Here is a 24,124-nt window from a genome sequence, read left to right as displayed (position 1 = left end):
TGCTCATCTTACTATGTTGTAGTTCTAACTCTGCAAGTACACAGCGGCATATGGAGAAGCCAAGACATTATGCAGTTATTTGGGGGAAAACACCCCTTTCTGTGCAAACTGGTCTTATTTCGTTAAACATCTAATGACGAGGTTTGTAACGGCACGGCGTTAATAGAGTAAAGATTAGCCCGCTGTCTGTGAGAGCTGATAGAAGTGTGCTGCAGTTTTTATAATGCAGAAACTTTCCACAATGTTTAGGAAACAATTTCACCTCCCTGTGACTTAGAAATAAATGATATGTAACAAGGTTGGTAAATATTATTTTGACATAGCTATTTCTAAGCTATAACCAGGAATTAAATCAGTCTGAGGCTGAGAGAGCGAGCAGTAATGGTCAGAAATCCAGCGGGAGTGGAATTAAGAGAAGAGTCCTGTGCAGGGCTCTAGTCTGAGTCCATTTTAGACAGAAATGTGTCACCTTTTGTGGTATGGGTCCTGAGAAGGCTGGGCTTTTTCTAGGCATCAGAAGAGGCTTTGTGAAAAACTAACAAAAAAATAAATAAAACTAGGACCCACTGCTCAAGTGTTATCTCTAGTACTATCTGTATCTCTCAGCAAAAAAGTATTTCTATCCTACTGAAATGTGAGTTAAAGCAGAGATGCTGACCATAGAGTTGTGCTCCAAAACACTGACACCGTCCTCGTGCACGGCCAGCCAGACACGAACACCCTGCTGAGGAGACGCAGTGATGGACTGAAAACAGAGAAAGAGAGAGAAAGATCAACATGTGCATTTTCATTATTAATCATCGTAAAATATAAAGCGGTGTTACAGCAGCTCAATTCTAGAGGCAGCAAAAAAAACAGCAATAAGACTATGTAAAATAAAGACCAACTTCTGTTTCAGGAGTTCTACCTAGGAGATTTAAGGTCTCTGTGATATCTCGAGAAGAATTTACCAAAGTAGAAAATGTTTAGAATACAGCTGTTTGCTTCCAGAAAAAGTGGCCGTGTCAGTCACCATCAGCATTAGGAAAAACAACATTTTATGTTGTATTGTTCTCTTTTTTTCCCTTATTGCTGCTTTATTTTAAAAAGAAGAAAAAAAGTAAAACAATTTCAAATGTGAGAGTCTTTTCACCAGTTTAAACTTAAAAGAAAAAATACATGAATAAACAAAGCATGAAAAAAAAACAAAACAAAAAAACAGGAATTACTGCCTGCAAGTAAGATGCCTCCTTGAGGTATAGAGTTGCTGCAAAGTGGAAGGACAGGGAAGGGCAGGACTTTTCAAAAAATCCTCAGGAGGTGATTGTTTGAAAGTTCTGGCTGTCACATTCATCACTGGCCAATCAGAGCATCAAGATTAAATGAGGTAGTAAGCATGCGCAGCTTCAGTAAGTAACTTGAGCTCAGCAGACAAGCACTGCCATCGTTTCTGAACAGTGGAGCTTGCAAATGGATAAAACTCATGCCAAGGTTGGTTGGGAGAAGGGCAAGACAGCCTGTTCACCAAGAAAATCTTTCAATGTGGTTCTTTGCTCTTGTTTTAACCAGTGTTGGGAGTAACACGTCACTAGGTAACACGTTACAGTAACTCAGTTACTTTTTATGGTAACTAGTAGTGTTATGTGTTTCTTTTTTAAAAATCTTTAACAACGTAACAACTACAGAGAATTTATATCACTCATTACTCGTCACTTTTACAGCCGACAACTCAACCAACCATGCAGGTTAGTAAACATCTGGTTTGGCAGACGATGTGACGGGACTGAAGCACAATCGATAGAGCCGCTGCAGAGACACACAAACAAACACAGGCACTGAAACGCACACACACACCTGGCTGAGCACTAGAGCGTAAGCCCTCTGTCTTGGAAATATGAGCATTACTCTTCCACTCCTCGTGATAGAGGACGAAAAAGAACATGAGAGTAAACTTTTCCAACGCCAAGAACAGTAATTCTAACCTCACGAAGTACCAAGCTCAACAACACACTTCAGCTTCACTAGTTCTAGTAGAGAGCTGACGCTACAAACATCGCTAACCCAGGTACAGCTCAGGATTGTACAGCGGACTACGGAGGGGCCACTCCATCCAGACAACCAAAGGCTTAATTTTAAATCACCGCCAGCTGCAGAGTGTGTCAATAAGGAAGTTCTAAAAAGACTGTGGCAAGGTAAGATGTTGAAGACACACTTCTGATATAAGCTGTAGAGTCTTCAGAGAAATAATAAAAAAAAAAAAACAAACAAACAGACAAGTGACAGGATCATCATGCAGAAAGACATTTAGAGAGCAGCTGGGATTTAATCTGTTAAAGAAGTTTGTTCAGCTTCTTTGTTTGCTGAAAAGTTTTATCAATTATCTTTAACCTGAGAGACAGAAACAGCTGATTGGATGATCATGTACGGATGTTCACGTACCTCTACTTCAAATAACTTGGCACCAAAGAAAGGCCACTTCCTGGCAACAGTCAGGTAGATCCTGATGCACTCTGATGGAGTCCGACCCCTGAGGGAGGCCCAGCGGGCAGACAGACGTTGCAGCAGCACTCTGGGGAGAAACAAGTGGAAAATACTACAGCCTGAACCACTTTAGAGAAGATGACTTTATCTCCTCTGCTAGAAATGAAGCCTAGTTTTAGTTCATGCAGGACTTGGTAGTCATGCACCCAGTTGTGATCAGCTGGCAGCCAGCTGATTCATATTATCACTTTCCAGCTCCCAAAACCAATTAAACACCTCTATCTCTCAACGCAGCAGTGCATTTAAACATGACGTACTTCTCATTTATCCCTGCTTGCATTTATGCTCATGCACCATGCTGCTGCTGGCAACTTCCTCCACCCCAGCATCCTCCTTTATAGCATAAAGTGTGTTGCATCCTCACATTCAGATTCATGCAATGGATTAAGTACTTTTGAACTCATTTTATTGTATTCAATACACATTGTAATAAATGTATCCATCCATATGGAGGTTTCTAGCCATGTGCTCCCTGGAAAGTCAAAGCATGCTGCTTGACTACCCCTGGGAGCATCTTTTGAGCAGAGTCTTCTCTGCCAAGTAAAACTGTACATCAATATTGCAATAAAGTGGTTGAAAGTATGATGAGAGCATTCCTGACTGAAATTCAGTTCAACTGAATGTTCAGCAGCCCACATTTTAGTATAATCTCATCCTGTACATTGTCAGACAAGATATAATCAACTATTATTTTTAGCTCATTGCCGTGTCATTGTCACCATGGGAATAAAGGTTAATGATGACATTTCATCCTAATTGTTATTGATGAATGTTTGCGAATATTTGTGTTATGTTTCTGTTGTACCTGAGCAGCTCCTCAGAGGTGCTTCTGCGGTAATGTTTGGGGTAAAATCGGTCCAGAACCTGCTTCAGGGTCTGGTTTGACTTGGTCTGGGCTGATCCAGGAGCAGAGAAGGGACGCTCAAAATCCCCATACTCCACCTGAACACAAGCAAAAAAGCATTATACTGAAAATTAAGACTACCATCTGTTTCACCAAATAACACTTCATGTTCCCACAGAAGAAACACTAGATGTATATAAGGGATTATGTCATGTTGTTTGTCTGTTTATCAATTGTGGAGCTCAAATAAAATGATCTCTATCAAAGACAAATCAAACACGGGTGCATCTATAAGAATCAAACCTGAGCCAGTAGGGCGGCCATCTCTAAAGCGAGCTCCTTGTTGACCGGGAAGTGTCCCGCTACGATGGCTTCATTGGTCTGATAAGCCAGCAGCAGCCTCTCCCTCTCAGACTCGCCCCTCACCTGAAGAGAGAAGTACAACCTGCACACAGAGACAGAAAAATGTTATTGCACTCTTTCGGTTTGTCCAGGTTAAATTTTTGTCATTAGTTGATTTAGAAAGCTGCAGAGAGGAGATGTGGAGGAGAAAGGGGGTCGAGAGCTCTGTCTGCAGCACATAGAGCAGAGGTTCACAGCTGAACATTGTTCCTATCTAGGGCTGAGCAATGATCGCAAATTAGATTAAATTGCAATACGACCTGATGCAATTTTCAAGTTACAGACAGTGCAATATTTCTTTGACTTAAAATTTGTCAAAACACTAGTTTGACATATGTTTTTGCTGCAGAATTTTGAATTTTCATGTTCATTGGCATAAACAGATCAGTTACTACCAAAGCAGTGTAAAAAATAAAAATACATGGAATATTTACACATAATATACATTTGCATATTAAATAATTCCACAAATAATCAATGTATAATGAAATAAATCTGATTACATAAAACAATGACACTAAAAAAATAATGGAAATAAGTTTAAAGAAAAAAAAATAAGTGCGTTTGTTGGGAAGAGGCTGACTGGCTGTCCCTCAGGCTATGGTAAGATCGAGTGTATTTAGCAGTATCTAAACAGATGATTCTGTGTTCTCTGATCAAGTATGTCATTTTTTGTTCATCCTGTAGTGAATCAAAGTGAGGAAAATGATTAATAAATTCTCTTCTGTTCGTTCATTTTTACTGCAGTGCAGCAGGAAATGTGTCCTCTCTAGGTAAGCAGGTGTGTGTCTAGCTGTTTCAATGTTCAGACAGTGATCACTGAGTCTGTACATGGTCAACATCTTCCTCAGTTCCTCATCAGTCCCTGTGCTTAAATACTCTGCTACAGTGTACTGTCTGTTCAGAGCCAAATATCACTGGAGTTTACTTTGAGTCCTTGTTGTGCATGTCCAACAGTTCATGTAATTTTCTTTTTCTCTCTCTGTAATCTGATTGGTTGGGATGGTGTCAGGGCTGTCTTGAGGCCTGGTACTGTAAGGTGAGCTGAGTCTCATGATCAGCTGGCTGAAGGGGCTCTTCTTCAGGGTCTCCTCTTGGTAAAGTAGAGCTCTGTGATGGTAGGAGCTGGAGTCACTGGTTTTTAGGTGTTTGTAAAATTTGATGGCTCTTTTTTGGATGGGGAATAAAAGTGGAAATTGGCCTAATTCTGCTCTGCACCCATTGTTGGTGGTGTTTCTGTAAACCCTGAGAATACTCTTACAGATCTCTGTATACAGGGTCTCTATGGGGTGTTTGTCCCATCTGTCATAATTTAGATTTGTTAAAGGACCCCACACTTCACTACCATAAAACAACACTGGTTCTATTACTGATTTAAAGATTTGGAGCCAGATTCTGATTGGTAACTGAACATTTGAAGATTTCTTAATGAAATAAAAAGCCCTTCTTCCCTTCTCTCTGAGCTCATTAACAGCCAGATTAAAATTTCCTGTGTGGGTGATATTTCACAATATATTATGTTTTGCTCTAGACATTATGCAAACATTCAAGTGTCTTTTTTTTAGTAGGGTTTGCAATGGTTAATTTGTGGCATTTAAGGCAGGACCCTAGCTGAGGTCTTTTTCTGGTTACTTCTTAAACTATAAAGTGTGATTAAAAGACTGAAATGTGTTTCTTAATTCATCCTTAAAATTTAAAGGGTGTTTCATGCCCAGCTACACTGAAATATTGCTAACAGCATTTAAATATCAGCATATGGATATTGGTAAAAAAAAAAAATCCATAATCATGCATCTCTTATTTTGGCATCAGCTCAGCTCACTTGGAACTTGTAAGAGGTGGTGCCAAAAAAGAACCAAGTACCAGATATGATCCTAAATTGAAAATCAAACGACCAAGTAGGGGTTATTCAGTACCACACAGTAGAAAAGCTCTACAGTTGTGGCAATGCTGTTTGCTCTACAGCACATTCTGAAATGCATTCACGCTCTTGTGTTACTCAAAAGTTGTTTCTAAGTTTGTCTCATTTGCACAGGTTCAGCGGCCTTAAAGGCCGCGAAGTTCCTGCATTAGTTTGAGAGACTCAGATTAACCCAATTAGTATTTAAAGTTTCCAAGACTTTTTTGGAGGGAGCAGAGCTGTCTTCAAAGACCAGAGAACAAACTTAACGGTCCCTCTGCTTAGATGGGAGGCTGTTTATTCTAACTTGTTTAGTTGTGACTGAAATGAGCCTTTCTTCACATGGACAGTTCTTTAGTTGAAGAAGAGAGCTGACAGAGAGAACAGGCAGTGTCAGGTTTGAATATGAGGTGGAAAAAGATTAACATACCTGTTCTTATAGGTGAGACGGACCGTCCGGGTGTTCTCTGATTTGCCCGTGTGCTGCTCTTTTGAGGCCTGCTCCCATTTAGAGATAATGTCACAAATCTGAAAAATAAACACACAAGGATATGTTTGTTTAGAAAACACTTCTTATTCTCAGAAAGTCATATTAAAGCAGAATATGCACCTTGACGTCTCCCTTCAGGCAGTGCTCCAGCTCTCGCCCGGTCGGGTCGTCTGTGTACAGACTGAAGCCAGATAGTCCGGTCTTCCTCATGCCGCTGTCCTGATTCAGACGAGACTGAAACTCATCAACCGTGGTTGAAGCATCAAAGCTCACTACCTGAAAATAAAAAAGGCAGAGAACCATGTGACAGTAATGACTTTAAGCTCTTTACAGATATCAGCATAGATTTAGAAGGCAAGTGTATTTATAAAGAAGACCGATAAAACTAAAAAAAAAAAAAAAAAATCAAAGACATAGGACATTAAGCCAAAGTATAATATTAAAATATAACATATAAATGTAAGATTGAAAAGAATGAAAGAAATATGACCTGAGGCAAAGATACAACGATAACAATACATCTAATATTTCAATAATCATAATGCCTCATAGTGAGACATGGACAACACTCAGTAAAAACAAAAGCAAAAAGTCAACCTAAAATACAGGATACTGTGGGTTTTCTTGCGGAAAAAGAATATGAACACAGAGAACCTCACAAATCCCTTGGATATCCCTTTTATTGATTTTCCAAATCAGTCATGGTCAATATAATTTGCCTTTTTTTTTTTTTTACAAAAACATTTATTCAAAAAACTTTTCAATGTCAAAGTGAAAACAAATCCAGCAAGCATCCTCACAGCATGATGCTGCCACCACAGTGCTTCACAGTAGGGATGGTGTGTTTGTGGTGATGTGCAGTGTTTAATACCTGCCAAACATACGTCTGGTCTGATGACCAGGAAGCCCCATTCTGGTCTCATCAAACCAAAGACTTTTGTCTACTTCACCATGGAGTCTCCCACATGCCTTTAGGTGAACTCTAGTCAAGATTTAATCTGAGTGTCTTCAACAGTATTCTTAATCAAAAGAAAAGGAAGAAACACTGTCTATATGACATAACAACATTTGTAAATGTGTTCCACCCACTTTTCCAAATTTTGCCAACATAATTGCGCAATTTAGACAGTGTGCAGGAGTTTACCTTCAGTTTTTGATCATTGTAAAGAGTCAATTAACCAACATTTTTCTGTTTTTGTCACCATGACATTGCAAAGGTACCAATATCATTAGATTTATTTTTTTAGAAAATATGAAAGATGAAATAATTTAGAGTAAATGTCATTATAATTCCCCATTTAGACTTAATGTTTTTAATAATAACCTCATGGTCAGTAAGCATTACTGTAGAAAATATATTTGCTAAGCATCAGGCCTGACTATTTTCTTCTTGAATCAACAATTAAAAAGACCTCATTGATATAAACAATATTATCTTACCCTTTGTCTTGTTTGAAAATATAATGGCATATCTAAAAAAACTGATAAATCAGCTAGCTTCACAATGATGTCATTGCTTCCTGTTTTAAAACGCAGATGGAGAAAGAGCAAGTGAGAGAGAGCAGGGACTGACAAAGCAAATGGGAACAGGTAGATGGGTGGGGCAGAGATGTGACAGTTTAATCACAGTCTGTGTAAACTGTGACTAATGCAGGGATAAACCATGAGAACACAGCACTAACGTTATTGTTAGCATGAGCTAGCTCGGCAGGTTTCGCCCCTTTACCGTTTTTTTTTTTTAAGTTTCACAAAGATCCAAAATGTCTGCCCTAGTTTGTATGCCTGCATAACAAACTCATGCTGGAGACTGGTTGGGATTTCCTTACTCTTCTTTTAAGAAGAGGAATGGTGAGAGGAAAAACTGACACTAAAAACATTGAACTTTACACAGCCCTGAATGTCTGCTTCAAACCAAGACAAGAATCAGTTCTGCTGCGAATCGTACCTACCTGAGGGAACTATGAAATATAAAAAGGATGTTTTATGTGTGCTTATCTACACTTTTGTACAATCAGATGAGTAGTTGTGTGATACCTGGTAGGTGTTGTTGAGGAAGTGGACAGGCATGCTGAAGGGCAGAGAGTGATGGTAAGGGTTCCTCAGCAGGATGGACAAGATCTCCATACGGGACGGCCTGGCCTGCCTCTCTCCTTTCTGCTGAGTCCGCTCCATGGAGCGCAGGCAGTAGATGGCGTATTTACCCACCTCAGTCCTGACAGCAAGAGACACAATAGTACAGTAGTAGTACTGATATGTTTATTGGAAAAAAGCTGGGACAGGGATTCATTTAAAGCAGGGGTTCTCAACCTTTTTGATTGCAACCCCCCAAAAATAAAGGTGCCAGAGACCAGGAACCCCTACTGTACATGAGGGTGGTTCAACAGCAATGCACATTCAAGAATAGTAATGTGCAGAAAAGGCTGTCCATAAGAGGGGATAAAAGGGGAGATTTCAGGGGCCCAGCCAAACTGGGGGCCCATAGAGTCAGCAAAATTATGGTCAATTGTAAATATAAGCTCTGATATCCATATTTTATTTTTAACCTGAATAATAACCACTCTTATTCAGGCAACACACATCTTTTTAAATCATTTGTGCTGTCGTATATAGCCTTCTTAAAATGTAATCCCTTTTCCTAAAAACAGAATTAAAAAAGGTTAAAAATAGCTAGAATGTTGAAATGGGTTTTTCAAAGTAGCAGAAATGGGTTAGAAGTAGCAAAAATGAGATAAAAGTGGCAAAAAATGAACAAAAATAGATGAAATGGGTTAAAGAGAAAAAAGGGGCTTGATAAATAGTAAAATGAGGTTAAAATAAGGATAAAATGGGCAAAAATGGGCAAAAATGGGCGTAATAGGGGTTAATAGTGGCAATATTGGGCAATAACTAACGCTAACTAACTACTTCTAAGGCAATAACTGCCTTAAAAGTAGAAAAAAAAAGGCAGAAAGGGGAACCAGAAAGGGTTTAAAATTGGTAGAAAGGGTTTAAAATGGACAAAAATAGGTTTAGGATAGCAAAAATTTATGAAAAATGGTAAATAATATCGGCAAAATTGGGTGGGAAAAGTGGTTAAAAAGTGGCACAAAATACTTTCAACATTATAACCCAATAATAGTTTGACGCACTTTTTAGCTCTAAAATAAGGTAACTTAATCAGGATGCTGCAGCTGTGGTGGGCCCATTCTCTGGGTTTGTCAGGGGCCTGGCAAAATTTGTTGACAGGCCTTTGTGCAGACTTACCTTTAACAGGTTTTTTAAACATTTCAGGATTAATCTCACCAAATGACCATGTTTTTACTTAACATGTAGCTACTTTAATGCAGATATTTTCATAAGAAAGGGTAAAATTCTCTGTTATTATTTCAAAAATTATTTTTTTATTTCTAAGGCATCTGTCAGCCCATATCAGTGTCTCATGAACAGCACTTAAACTTCTTTAAAGGTCATTGAACTAAAGAAAAATGATCAAAGTCAGTCAATCAGTGCTTAAAAGAATTGACTGATCAATTCTTAGAAAATGCAAGTGAATTTGCAAATAATTGCATTTTTGGTTGCATGTTTTAAATGGTATCATTTTTCATTTTAAAACACTAACTTTTAAATCCATATTCACAATGTTATTTTCATTGGTAGGTAGCAAAAGTTTAGATGATATTTACAACCAAAATATCAGGTTATATCAGCTTTAAATTTCTGCCTATGTGTGAATGAGTTTGTGGAGTTTTAGCTACAGTTTTTTCTTTGTTCATCCTCATTCCTTTAATTTTCAAGTGTGTTTTATGGGCTGGAGTTTAAGGTCTGAACTACGTTTATATCAGTGCCATCTGTATCTGCATGGCTAAAATGATACTAAGGAAGCAGCCATATTTGGAAAAGAGAGTGGAGATGAAAAGAGCAAGGGTTTCCCTCAGCCTATTTGCAAAGAGCCCTACAATGTGTTTTTGTGATGGCTTCTTTTCTGTGAATATCTACAACCCTGAACTATCTGTTTCAATGCACAAAGTTTCTCATTTTCATTAAAAAAGCATAGTTTTTCCTATCACCTGGTATGGATAAAATAACATTTATCTAAAGTGAGTTTAAGGATCCTATGTGGAGCATTACTTACAATTTCTACCTGGTAACATCTAACATCATATAGAAGGTTTGAAAGATTAAAAGACACATGGAAATAATTTGTGTTTATAACTCTTCCAATCCAAGCGAGAAATAAATCCATAACTTTTCATCCCACCTGCCTTTGTCACATTGCTGTTTATTGCTTAACAGTATAGCCCTTCCTCTTTTTGTAAAGTCTTGATATGATATTTGTTATGAATGGGCTCAATACAAATAAAGATTTATCAACTGAGCGTGCGTCTCCTGCTGTTCTCACCTGGAGTCCCCATGTCTGTTCAAGTGAACCTGTAGCAGCCAGAGGAAGGGATGCTGGGGCAGAAAGAGGCCCACACACAGAGCGAGGAACTGCCAGCCCTTTAACACAAACACAGTCACAGAGTCACTGACACTGATTCAGTTTCACTTTGAATCTGTTTCCTTCAGTAGTATTGGGTGAGCGAATCAGCCACTCTGAGCTCATTGCTGAAAACACAAACAAAGCCTCTTCAGTGTTGTGATGACTCCTCCTGTTGTCTTTAAACCCTAACTGTGGAGTTTCTGTCTCGAAGAAAACACCATACAGCTATCTGTGCCTTGTGCCCCCTACTGGTGAGATTTATAACTCAGAAAAAGTTTTTTTCAGCAGAACTGGAGGTTTGATTAAAAAAGAACAGGATTGAATGATCAGATATTCTCTGATTATGTAATCCTTGTTTTCTTTTTGGAATTTCCTGGTTGTAAAATTTAATCCAATCTGACTGCTGTAATCCTATTGGATTTCTTTTGAACAACCTGGCACTGAGCTATGATGTTACTGTACATTTTCCCACACCCTGTCCTAACAGACAGTGTGCTGATACTGCCCCCGTGTGGCAAGAATACAGACCTGCAGGGGTCCAGGCTGGCCGTGCGGCTGCCTCCTGCGGGTCTGTTTGATGAGCTGACAGAAGAGCTCGTTCTGCAGCTCGGGGTGGGTCAGACACACCTGCAGGGCGCTCTGAGCCAGAGACACGTGGTAATCGATGGCAGGGGCGTCAATCGCCACGTTGATAAAAAGCTGACAAGTCTGAGGAGAGAGATGACAGTTCAAGTTCAAATTAAACATGAAGGAGATATTATCGGTGCATGTAGAATATTGTTCAAACATCACTCAATATCAAAAATATTGTTTTGACCTTTTATTTGTGAGCATTTTTAAAGATAATATGGGAGTATATTTCTTCAGTTAATATGACAGCTTTAATTATTTTCTTAGCCATGTTTTTGTATATGAATCGTTCATTTAATAAAACAAGATGTATTATGTGAATGGATCACCCCTCTGAGGATTTAGAAAACAACATTTCTCTAAAAAGTTCCATTAGAAGAAGTATTTTTTCCCAACATCCTTTCCTGTAATTAAGGTCTTTGATATTAGCTGTAAGCACTGTGTGTGTAAACATTTCGCTCATTTTGGTCTTTATTTAATGTAAAAAGAAAAAAAAACAGATGTATTTTTTATCCTGCTGTTTTATATCTTTACTTTAAAAATCTGTACGAGAAAACCGTCAAATCATCAAAAAATATTCTAAAACAAACTAGACCTTGTTTGAACTTTAATCAGTCTTAAATATTATTAATTCCACAGAAACCTTGTTATACATGCAGCATGGACCCCTACAGTCTGATTGCATTAGTTATTATTGTAATGTAAAACTGCATGTTGATTTTGAGTTTGTAACTGTACCTTAAAGAGTTTAACGGCCTCTGTTTGCAGAGCCAGTGAAGGCAGCGTGGTGAGAGGAGATGACAGAGCTTCTTTACTGAAACACAACACTGGATGTCTCCAGATCGGAGAGTCTGAAACATAACACACAGGATTCACAAATGAATAAATAAATAATAAATCAATAAAATTCAGTGTGCTTTGAATTACAGGTGGAAAGACAGAAGCACACAGACATTTTTTATAACTACAAATGGTGACAGGACTTTTAGTTTGTTTGGCATTTTTCATTTTTCAAAGCTCTCGCTTAAGGTCACACTTAGGCACTCACACTCATTCACTCTGCATTCACACAATGATAGTACACAGCAAAAACTGGAGTGTTAAATTCTCAGTTTTAAACATTTCAGTGTTGATTTTAACACTTAAAGGGTAATTTTAACTCCATTCAGAGTGAAAGGCCTTCAGAAATATCTGACAGTGTTGATTCACCAGTGTTAGTCCAACTCTGTAGGGAGTCAGCTGATCCAAGCTCTGCCTACTGCCATTTCAAATCTGGGGCGCAGAGATTTCCCATCATGTCTTTGTGCAGGGTGTAAAGATGTGTCTTAGATTCATTTAGATGATTAGCTGCCTGTTGTACAGTGATCACAACTGGGATTCACTCACATGTTTCTTGAATTACTGTTGTTTTTGGTGTTAAACACCTCTGCACCATGAGTGTAGTTGTCTACTAAGTTGGCCACTTCCTGACTGTGGTAATGGCTTGCTTGTAATAATGGAGAGAGTGCAGACCTCCGTCTCAGAACAAGTCCTAGTCTGTTTCATTGATCCACGATTGCCATATGATACCTTAGATTGCTACAGTTGTTTAGTGTGAGGAGGCAATCGATATTTAATATGAATTGAAAGTTTTTAGCACTGTGAAAATAACTGAATTAAAAGAAATTCAGATTTATACTCAAAGTGAAAGGAGGGAACACAGCATTGTGTTGAAAGTACACTTTAGTGTGTAAGAAAACAACAAGTGATGTAACACTATCAGTGTTAATCTAACACTGCTGTGTAAAGGCTGTTAGAATGAACATTAGTATTAACTTATCCCATTCATATGTATTCATTTACATTCACATGACTTAAGCTGCGTTTCCATTACAGTTTTTCGCAAAACAAGAGCGATATTTCTTAAATTTCGGCGGCGTACAATTGTGCATTGAATGTGTTTCCATTGAAGGGAGTTTTGGGCATGAGCCTTGTAATTCTCGTAAAATCTCATCTCGCATGAATCCGCTGCAAGGAAGCTGGACGTTCAAAACCTGTTGTGTGTTGGTACAGTTATGGTTACATCTACAGCGGTTGCCTTGATCACTTTGAACAAAAGGTGAAAGCAATGGATGACAGTTCAGAGTCAAAGTCCGTATGTATAGCAAAAGCCACATTTAAGTGTACAAGTATGATGTTAGGAAAAGTCTCATCTCCTCTTCTGTCCATACGTACTGCGCCATGTTGTCTCAGAGTGGACTGGTCATGTGACACCATGCGCTACGTCCTGCGACTTGTAAATGTGAAAAAGTGTTTTCATTACACTTTTGCGATATACTTCTATATTGAAACATCTGAAAAACCTCCCCATGAGAGCGTAAAAACTTTTAAGCGATATTTGAGAGGTTTTTCGAAATTCAGGTGTTTCCATTACCAGTTTTTATTGCGCTATTTAGATTTTGCGCATTTCTAAGGGAGATGGAAATGCAGCTAATGATGCAGCAGTGGGCCTAAGACCCTGTCCAAACTGGGACGAATTCAGGAGTATTCACAAAAGTTTTTTGTGATATCGGTGTTTCATCCACATGGAAACAGTGTTTTGGTAGGCTGTAAAAGCTGCTTTTTGAAACTGGGTCCCAGAGTGAACAAATCTGTATACGCCTATCCTTTCGTCTCTGTGTGGACAGCCATCTTTCTTGAAACAACTTCATCATACATAGCATTGCCCACTTAAGCCGCATGTGCAGGTCAAGCCAAAAAAATAACAACAATGGCGGCTTACAGGGTCGTGTTTGTGCTCTATGTGCATGCTCCATTATCTTATTCTCTCTTTTTGGTGCATTTCCATGGCAGCGTTACAGCGCCACTTACAGACTTGGCATATATACTACAGCAATTTCAATGGTTCCATGCTTACGTGGACATTTCCTAAAACAATCCTGTGTTTACAGAAAACATTTTCAAAATGAAATGGAAATATATTGTTTTTGTCTCCCTGTGGACAAGGCCTCAGTGTCTTGCCCAAGGACAATTCAAAATGAGCTGGAAATAGAACAACTTCACTGCAGGGTAGTTGCCCCAAAACAACAAAAAAGACACGTGAAACTCAAGACAAACAGTGGAAACAGATGGGTAATCTGGTATTTTATACCTCGGGTCTGCATTATGTTTGACATACCTTAGGTAGAAGCAACTCAAATACATCCCACATAGGTTTTTCCCTAGAATACTTTATGTCATTTAACCGTCACACTGAGAGTCCAAAAACAAAACAAAAGAAACCCTAAAGGGTGAAATTGGGTTTCTTCTACTGAGAAAAATCCTTTTTTCTTTTCCTGTATTGAAGAGGCTCAGACAGAGCACTTTTTTCTGTAATTGACTAAAGTGATATTCTTTACATGCATATAAATTGTGGATTCAGTGAACAATGCTGCCTTGCTTTTTTAAGGCTTTGTGACAGAGAAAGAATTAAAATCCAAGCATTACTTTGCAGCTCTTTCAACCTGATCCAGGACTCTGGTTGAAACAATCTACTGTTATAAGTGGATAGCTTGTGGATCAGTTAGACCAAACACTCTTTTAACATTTTGTAGATACTTGTTATAAATTATAAATAAAGTCCTCAGTTCAAAAACAAGTAGTAAGCATTAAATGTGAGTAGAGCTGAGCAGCACATTTCTCCACATCATCTTTTGTTATTATTTTGATTGAGAGCCCCTTGGCAGCAGCATTTGCAAACCATGCATTTAAAAAAAGCTCACAGACAAAACAAACATGATGGGTCTAAAATATTTACTCTGATCTCCATCCAGTTTGAAGAGTTTTCCCAGCAGCTGTTCAAAGTCAGTGCCAAATGTTCCCGCTGAGGTTCCTGCAGCCACAGAGAGATGGAAGAGCCACGAGTCCTGCATGGAAACACACTGACATCAGGGAGGTAACACGAGCACGTACATACTGTTCATCAAAGAAAACTTAAGTGATTTTAATTTAAAATCAGGGTAATATCTGCTATATATCTGACAATATACTTTTCTAATAAGGCAGTTGCGAATTAGTCAGGTGGTTTTCAGCATTCCATGATGCTCCCAGCTTTTCTTGCCCCTGTCCAAACTGTTTTGGCAGGCATCAAATTCAGAAAGTGGGTAGATTTAAATAAAATAAAATAAGAAAAAACATTAAATTAGTTCTAGCATTGAGTATCTTGTCCTTGTGCTGTATTCAATTGAATATAGATTAAAAATTATCTGCAAACACTATCTATTTTATCTACATTTTACACAACGTCCCAATATCTTTGTAATTAGAGGAAGAAGAAAACCACAGAAGTGTCGAAAAAAAAGAGCAAAGGAAGTTATTGCTCTACCTCCCCCTACTCCTTTGTTTTCCTGAGGGAAGAACAGAAAGTAACAAGAACAGAGAAGATAAATGACTGAAAAACTTCTCCTTCAGTAAAGTTTAATAGATTATTAAGTAGTCTTGATGACCCTGTGGTTTGTTTTTGCTTTGTAGAAGAGCAGCAAATAGAGAAACTTAAGTTTATAGCAATAAAAAGTGTTGCTGACCTTCTCCTGTTTGTTTTCGATGAGCAGGTAGGTTGGCCCCTGCTCCTGGGGTTGGATGGCGATGGTAAAAGGCGTCCCCTGTAAGCCACGGCCGCATGCTTTTAGGTCATCATCGGAGTCTCTCGACCCGTCGACCTCCTCCACCCGGGCCTCCCATAATTTGATCTGACCAAGAGGGAACTAAGCACACAAATAAGGACACATATCAACAGTAAAATCACTACTTTGATACCTTTTGATAGCTTTATCACCAATTAAATAATTTATAGAATCAGGGACAAAACACAAGTTTAGAATTCTGGTACTGTGACAGTCCTAGTGTGTCTAAATTTTGGTCTCAGGTTTCTTTCTTCCTCTTGCCGACATGTTTGACTCTGGGTTTAAGTGACAAAATGCTTCCAATAAAACAACTGAACATCCACAAGAAAATAAACAAAAAACAAATACGGCCCTAAAGGTGATAATGGATAATGAATATAAAAAAGGACTTCATGGATAACAATATGACAACAGCACATTTCCAAGCTGCACAGAGTCTGCTTATTGCTGCCTATTTGTACTGAATTAAAGACACTATTCAACAGCAGAGAGTAATCGCAGTTCGTCACAATGAGAGGCACAAAGTATGAATGAGATACAGCCTCTAAACTGCTGTTCTAGCGTCCTGATGTTGCAGTGGTAGACTTAATATCCAGTTTTCTATGGGAATAGTAAAAATGTCACCATGGCCTGTTTAAACTATAAAAATCAAGCATTTCTCTGGCTTTGAAGACTGTTGGAAATATTTGAGGTAATAAGTACTTAACCACAGACACATACGATAGAGGTTTAATCATTTTAAGGCCATTTTTTTAACATTTCTGTGTAAAAAATACTTAATGTACCTTTAAAAGGACTACATGGGTGGAGAGGTCATGCCTTTAACTAGTAGTGAAACATTAAAATATCATCCTGAACATCTTAGAAATATTCAGACTGAGTGACTGTAGCTCTAAAGCCCCACCTAGTGGTCAAACTCAGTTACACAGCATTAGACTAATCTATAATACATCCCTGGTTTTTGTCTGATTTGTCAAAGAAAATAAATCTGCCTGTGGGTGGATTAACTAACATTTAATTAAGCTTCCATTTATTTAATTTCTTTTAGATTTGCAATGTTAATTTAATAATTTAAACCATAAAAGACTGATTCTTGATGTTTTTGCATAGACGTTACATCAATCCAAATATCATGATGAACAGAATTTCTCCTGTTCTCAAATATATTTTATTGTTTCACTAAATCTTACGTTAACTTCTTAATGTGATTTGGTATGTGTTTGTTGTCCATTGTGAAATCTATAAACTATCTTTTTTTCCAGTAAATAAATAGTGTTCTGTCCTTTGTGAAGTCGGTTAAGTTTTGTTATTACACTGCCCTCTGTCTGTAAAGTCTCTAAATACATCTATATTTATCTATATCTTTGTTAACTATATGTTTTGTCCCATCTAAGCACCAGATTCTTATGTTTATAATTTAATAAATTTGAGGTGATCATTTTTTTCTTTTGGGGGTTGATTACTCAGCAAGGAGGTGGTGGTGGGTCCTGAGGATATAACAGTCGAGAACTATTGTCCTAGACCCCAAATATTGGCTAATTTCTTGTTTTCAACTACTCCAAAAATGAAGGTAAATTTAAGCACAAACTCATTGGCAATGTTTCCATTGCAACTTGTCTGAATTCAAGTTATAATTTAGCCAGTACTCTCTGGGGGCAGATCCACAAAAGAATAGAGCAGCTTTTTGCACATTTCTAAGCTGTGCAGATGACAAAGAGTCTGATCCACAGAGAATGTCCAACGAGGAAATCCATGCTAACTGCATGCAAACTACTCAGTGGAGCGAACAGCGCCCCTGTCCCATTTGCATGCATGTAAATAAGGGGATATTCAAAATCTGGGTCCAAAATTGCTCCCCCCCATATGCAAATGAGTTTGCAATCTGAAAATTGTGTTTTTATTTATTTTTTCCTGTCTCACTCTGTTATTGTGATGTTGGTGATCAAAGCGCAGAACCACCAATGTGGTCCTTGACAAAACGTGCCAAGTGCACTTCACTCATCTGGCAATGATTTTAGCAAAATCTGTCATGAAAGTGGTGCAAAAGAGTAACTATTGGGAGGTGCAAATCTTAAACTGAACTAGTGGATCTACCCCTCAGTCTTTTGCTTGCAACTGCTTTAGGTTAAAATGTGAAAAATGTGTTTTTTTTAAAGGTTCTGTACTGCTTTTATACCAATAATCACTAAAATAACAACCCCTACTGCATTTTAAAAGTATGGTATTGAAATCCTGCTTGTCTTACCTTGTCCTCTTGGCTGCGGAAATAATACAACGTTTTTCCAATCAGAGCACACCAAACTCTCTTTGAGTATCCATGTTTCACCTGCAGGAGAGGAGTACCATGAGATGTGTGGGGGTAAACATAAGCATGAAAACAAAGCCTCCTTTTTATTAACTTGTGCTGTAAGAAAAGTTTTTCTTTCTTATTTGTGACCTTGATGAGCAGCCCCTTCATGCTGGGCCTGATGTCAGGCTGAGTAAAAAGCGGACTGGCAGCTTTCAGCCTGAGCACGCTCAATAGTGTCCTGAGCCACTCCTCCAGCAGGTTAGGAGAGTCGGCCTTCAGGTAGTACACGCGTTTTCCCGTCACGATCTGGGCACAGCAACACAAAAACACATCAAAGATTTGATAGAAAATCATTTTCTCAGACAGGATCATTGATTTAATATAGTTAATAAATCACCTGGAGGATTTGTTTCCCGTCTCCACGTGCGATGCTGCTGCTGGCGTTGACCTCTATCTGACCCTGAGGTTTCCTGATCACATCACTCTTTAGGGCACAGAGAATGAAGCAATGAGATACAAACTAAGATTAAACCATAATGTGTGTTGGTGGAGACACCAGACTTTTTCTCTTTTTCATGTTGAATAAAATAGTCCATTTGGCAAAGATAAAAATTCTGAGTGTGGGGAAAAAACTTAAAAAATGGAAGAATGAGATCACAGAGATCAAACAGAAATGGCCTCCACAACTGCAGGATGTTTAGATACATATCTGCCTCAAAGTGCAGCTAACAGTTCAATTTTAATCAAATCCCTAAGCTTGAGCCACAAATCTGTTTGATGTGTTGTACAAAGCTAATTAGCAGGTTCAGATGCCATTGTGACCTCAAACATGTCAGAGATCATCTAGCTCCAACTAGAAAACATGACATTTAAAAGCTGTTCACCTCTCCTCTTAAGGACAGAGCTGACAAAGCTTGACATTTCTATGATTTTCTCATCATAATGTTACTTAAGCAAACATTCATCTTAAATTTACGTTTTACACTTCTGCACTGGCTTCCTTTTTCAAGCACTGAGGTCGCTGCTTTGTTGAAACTTACAGGTGATTTATAGTAGAGCAGTTCTCCATCTTTCAGGACGAACCAGCGTCTCTTCCATGTTTTCTTCCAGGTCTTCACCATCTTCAGCAGGTAGCCCGACTTCTCCATCGGCTCCTACAGAACACACATCTGTTCAGACTCATGTTTACAGCCTACAGAGCAGGGGTAAACACAAACGTGCCATCTCACAGTTTGTCTCTCAATAAGTTTATTTCTGTTCCCTCGTTATTACAACACTTTAAATAATTTAGCAGCTTAAAACCAGAAAAATAGTGACAATGCTGTAAATTTTCACATTAACTAGCAAATTAGAAAAGATGGAGAACAAAACTCTAGTATCATGAAAACCCTACTAGACAGTGTAGATTTGATCAAATATTCCAGCATGTCTCAGTCAAATCTCTTTATTTCACCACTCATATTCAGCAGCTGATTAAAAGGCTAAAACTGATTTTTTTTTATTTCAGAATCAAATCCTGCCTTTCTAGTTAATCTAAAAAACACTGGTTACTGCCACTTTTATGTCTGTATTGGACCTCTTGGCAACTGCAAATGTGTATTGTCCTGATCTGATTTTTGTCTTTCAATGAAAGTATTCAGAAATTGATATTGCTCTTTACATGAATGTGAGATTTTCTTTCTACAAAGAAAAATGTTTGTGAACTAGAGCTTTAAAAAGTTCTCTCTATCTACTTGATAAAACTGTTTACCACTTCTACTTTATTACACCGCACAGTGAAGAGTCTAACATTTTAACATGACGGCATAAACACAGGGAATTAAAGTGTTGTGCAAACACCTGGAGGCACCTGCATATTGACTCACTGTCTTGCCGTTGTCAGTGGATGAGGAGCAGGTCTTTGGGAGTTTGTGTTCGGGTTCAGAGCACTCGGTGTCCGTCGAGTAAGCGTCAGGAGGGATGGCATAGTCGCTCTCTGATGTCATTGAGGACATCGATACAGCTACAGAAGTACAGGTGTTTTATAAATTCAAATGTATTTTCCCCCATTCAGTTCTTAACTTTTCATGGGTTTCAAATTAGACAAATGAAGACAAATTTTCAAGACAGTCTGGCACCTGGACCGTTCATCTGAGAACAGAAATACACATTCAAACTATCAAAATAAAATCAGATTAAATTTTTGTTTTGGGTCAAGGTTATGATACCAAAGGTTAAAAGTCAACAACCTGACCTGCTAAATTTTATATAGCCAAGTAAGCAGTCTGCTTACAGGAAAAAAGCTCATCCTCCATGAAAACATTCTAACACAGCCACAAAAAACAGAGCTACATAGCTAACAGGGCTAAAGCAAAGCTAAGCTAACAAAGAAACTACAGTACATATCTGCATTTTCTCCATAGCCAAGTTTGCTTTAGCTACGTTTGCTTAAAGTTCACATAGCTTAGGCTAACTAGGCTATAAATAATGGAGCTACGCAGCTAATGTAGCCAAGGCCAAGCTCACAAAGCAGTTATGCAAAGTATGTAGGTAATTATCAACATAGTTACATTAGCTTGAGCTACATTTCACGAATCTTATGTTTCTAAAAAGCTAATCTAGCCACATTTACTTCTGTAGTAAGATTAATTACGTAGCTAGTGTAGCTATGTTAGCTTTAGCCGGAGCTTACACAGCTAAAATGGCCACCGTTTGTGTAACTACTTCTAAAATGGGTGTATACATAATTCAAGCCTGGATTAGACCTCTTGATATTTTTCTTTTGTTTATTAATGATGTTTTATAGTCTGTTATGTTTGCAATGTGGCTCTTTCATGAATGTAGCTGCCAGACTTTGTTTATGAATAAAGTTGATTTTTTTAAATCTAAAACTGGACATATGTTTTAATGGTTTATTATGGCATTTCCTTTTGAGATATACGCCGTCTCAGATGAACGGTCTGTAAGAGTGGCCATCAGATAAAGTTCACATGTTTCATAAAAGTCCTTCCTAAGAAAATAATCAAGTTAATATAAAAGAACAAATATTTCTTCATCATTGCTGTGGTGGACAATAAAAATGAACTATCCGATTTTCAGCGCTGAATTGACACATTAATTGAATTCAATGCTTAGACTAAAAGTTATGATTCAGGAGTTTTGCTCCAGTGCTTTACAGCGTCACACATGTGTGGGTGCGTTACCCCTCTTCAGCGAGCGTGGACTGCCTGGGCTGCTGTCTTTGCGGGAGCTGGAGGAGGTGCGAGAACTGCAGACGGAGCCATCCTCCTCTCCTGAGCTAGAGGACTCGTCGGAGCTCGAGGACTCATCAGAGAATGGACTGCTGCTCAGCAGGGTCGCCTTCTACAGGACAGAGAGGGCAGAGCCACAATCTACATCATACTGACTTCTCATAGGTCAATACAACCGCGGCAAAACGTGATCAGGTAAGCATTACAGGTAATGCAAAGCATCTTACCCCCTTCAGAGTGGTGTACACAGGTGTGGTCATGTTTTTATAGATGAGGGAGGTGTACATGACAAAGGCTGGATAAGAGGACTGCCCGGATGAGTCTGTAACACATTATAGACCAGGTGGGTTACCTGCTGAAGGTCTGTCTCTGTGAGACTGATGTGGACTGGTGTTCTCACCTTTACTGGCAGCGTCTGAACAGGATGTCTCCGACAGTCTGATTCCAGATTTAGCCACAGCATAGATACGACTTTCCTGTGGAAACATCAGCGTTATTTTAAAATTTTGATGATTCAATCATCAGACAATAGCTTTTATATGTGTTATTAGATACAGTTACCTATGGCTACCTTTCATTTTTCTTTAATTTTAGCTATTCACAATGACACACCATGCATGCCAACTCAGTTTGCAAATGTCAGTGTTGACCTACAGTATTTCAAGATAGAGTTCATCATATTACATTGATCCTTTACTGGCTGCATATTCTAGTGCAGTGGTTCTTAAATAGTGTTGAAAGGCACAGCCAAATCTTGGTGTGCCATAGTAATTTGTACAACCATACATATTTACCGTAACTATACAATAACTTGAGCTCAGTCCAGACCACTTTGTCAAGAAACACACAATTTGTGGTATTAAATATTTTTTCTTTATTAGCAGTTGTAAATATGCACTTATTGCTGTTATTCATTTGTTGGTATTCTAGGAAGGAGGAGCTGGGGTGGAGGAGGGTTGTAAAAAGTGGCTTGAAAAGGAAGCAGCAAAGCATAGTCATTTAAGAGCAGTTTAAATACAGCAGCATGAGTGTGATCAGCCAATAGCATGCTTAAAAGCAAATCAGCAAGCCATCAGCTGATGAGGGCTTGAGTGAGATCAGCTGATCTCAATTATATGGCAGTGCTTGACTCTGTGGCCTACCTGAACTAACACTATAGGCTCATTTTACTGTTACATGTTTTAAATAGGCAATATTGTATAGATATGGATTTGGTGTGCCTTGAAATGTTGGCTTGATCTTAGGTGTGCCTTGGGAAAAAAAGTTGAAAACCACTGTTCTAGTGGACATACTTAAACCATCAAACAGTATAGCAGGGGTTTCTGAAGTCTGAGAGAGAGCAAATTCCACTTTCAGTGATAATATTAGAAAGTGGAAGCATTAAGGAACAATAGAAACTCAGCCACAAAGCAGAAGACCACATAAAATCACAGAGTGGGGGCTGGACTGCTTTGATGCACAGCAGTTAAAGTTACCAATACTCTGCTGATTCCATAGCTGAAGAGTTGAGAACTTCCACTGGCATTAATGTCAGCACAAAAACTGTGCAGCCGGGGCTTCATATATGGGTTTTCATGCATGTGAGGCTTGCTTGCAGCTGTATGCAAGCCTACTAAAGAAACTAAAGAATTGACCATTGCCAGGGCAAAAAATGGCATCTGTGGACACAGGACCTTAAAAAGAAATCCCTCAAAGTGTTGTTTATCAGAGCCGAGAATCAAAATAAAGATTTTAGAGATTCAATCCCAAACTTCACATGTTAGAAGAACATGGTCTTACCCAGGAGGGCAGTCTGTGGAGTGGCGGTGTAGGAGGTTTGTTCCCAGGGGCTGAGCTATCAACATCCTCTCTCTCTGCATTGATCTCTGCACCAGGATCCGGAGAACCAGGTGAGCTCTGCAGGGCTGAAAGAGTGAGTGTGTCCTTCCCCATCTCCATGACAACCTCCTGCTCCTGGTCCAGGTTTGTCTCGTGGGGACGGAGCGGGCGGAGCATGCTCAGAGCATTGCGTGTTTGTCCGTGAGAGGCTTCTCGGCAGATCGGAGGCTGACTTAGGTGTTTCTTAGCCAGAGACACGTTCATCAGACTGAACCCTGCTGGGGTCCGCAGGCGGGGCTGTTTGGGGGAGGCAGGTGTGTCCTTGGGGTCCTGGGGTGGATTGGGTCGTTTTGGGGTCAGGGCGGGAGTGAGGACGGGGCTTGATGTGTTCGTTTCACTGGAGGAGGATGAAGAGTCGAGTCTGTGTGACTTAAAGCGTTTGTTTAGCTCCTCAGATGGGCAATCCTCCTTCTGAGCCTCCCCCCTTTCCTCCTGACTCCCTCCCAATGTGTCCTCTGGCGGTCCCTGCAGGTTGAGGAGGGGATGCTCAGCTCGCTGCATGTCATCGTCAAACAGAGAGCTGCTGTCGTCAGAGGCTGTCAGGTACGTCTCACTGCCTGGCCGGCTGAACTCCAGCCCTCCTCCCCTGCCCTCACCCCCTCCAACTCCCTCTCCCTCTGATGCAGCGCTGGAGAGCACAGAAGAGACGCCCCTGGACTCAGCTGTGTTCTCCCCCAGACTCTCAGAGGCGCTGTCCTCTTGCAGGATCCCAGCATGATCAGGTCTAAGAAGCTCAGAGTCTGATCCTGAGGAGGAGTGAGGAGCGCTTCTCTCTGTCAGAGGAAAATACCATGAGTACATTTTCTCATTTATCATCAGAACCTTTAATATTAACTGGGTG

The 24,124-nt window shown here is 39.2% G+C and overlaps 1 protein-coding gene across 1 annotated transcript in view; it reads right to left on the bottom strand.

Annotated features, from left to right (window-relative positions):
- plekhh2 (pleckstrin homology domain containing, family H (with MyTH4 domain) member 2) overlaps positions 1-24,124 on the bottom strand; it is a 54,071-nt gene that overhangs the window by 4,982 nt on the left and 24,965 nt on the right. The window contains exons 8-28 of the mRNA XM_041789895.1: positions 23,185-24,056; positions 21,806-21,881; positions 21,633-21,727; positions 21,358-21,517; positions 20,041-20,177; positions 19,216-19,329; positions 18,573-18,659; positions 18,323-18,481; positions 18,131-18,211; positions 15,787-15,966; positions 15,021-15,129; positions 11,984-12,096; positions 11,144-11,323; positions 10,535-10,632; positions 8,191-8,368; positions 6,277-6,432; positions 6,097-6,194; positions 3,668-3,809; positions 3,326-3,462; positions 2,419-2,548; positions 659-745 (exon numbers count right to left, since the gene is read on the bottom strand). Of these exons, the coding sequence (XP_041645829.1) occupies positions 659-745; positions 2,419-2,548; positions 3,326-3,462; positions 3,668-3,809; positions 6,097-6,194; positions 6,277-6,432; positions 8,191-8,368; positions 10,535-10,632; positions 11,144-11,323; positions 11,984-12,096; positions 15,021-15,129; positions 15,787-15,966; positions 18,131-18,211; positions 18,323-18,481; positions 18,573-18,659; positions 19,216-19,329; positions 20,041-20,177; positions 21,358-21,517; positions 21,633-21,727; positions 21,806-21,881; positions 23,185-24,056 (3,389 nt within the window). The remainder of the gene's footprint in view (positions 1-658; positions 746-2,418; positions 2,549-3,325; positions 3,463-3,667; positions 3,810-6,096; positions 6,195-6,276; positions 6,433-8,190; positions 8,369-10,534; positions 10,633-11,143; positions 11,324-11,983; positions 12,097-15,020; positions 15,130-15,786; positions 15,967-18,130; positions 18,212-18,322; positions 18,482-18,572; positions 18,660-19,215; positions 19,330-20,040; positions 20,178-21,357; positions 21,518-21,632; positions 21,728-21,805; positions 21,882-23,184; positions 24,057-24,124) is intronic.

Source organism: Cheilinus undulatus, linkage group 6 (genome assembly GCF_018320785.1).
Source record: "Cheilinus undulatus linkage group 6, ASM1832078v1, whole genome shotgun sequence".
NCBI lineage: Eukaryota > Metazoa > Chordata > Actinopteri > Labriformes > Labridae > Cheilinus > Cheilinus undulatus.
This window is presented reverse-complemented; position numbering and strand designations above follow the sequence as displayed.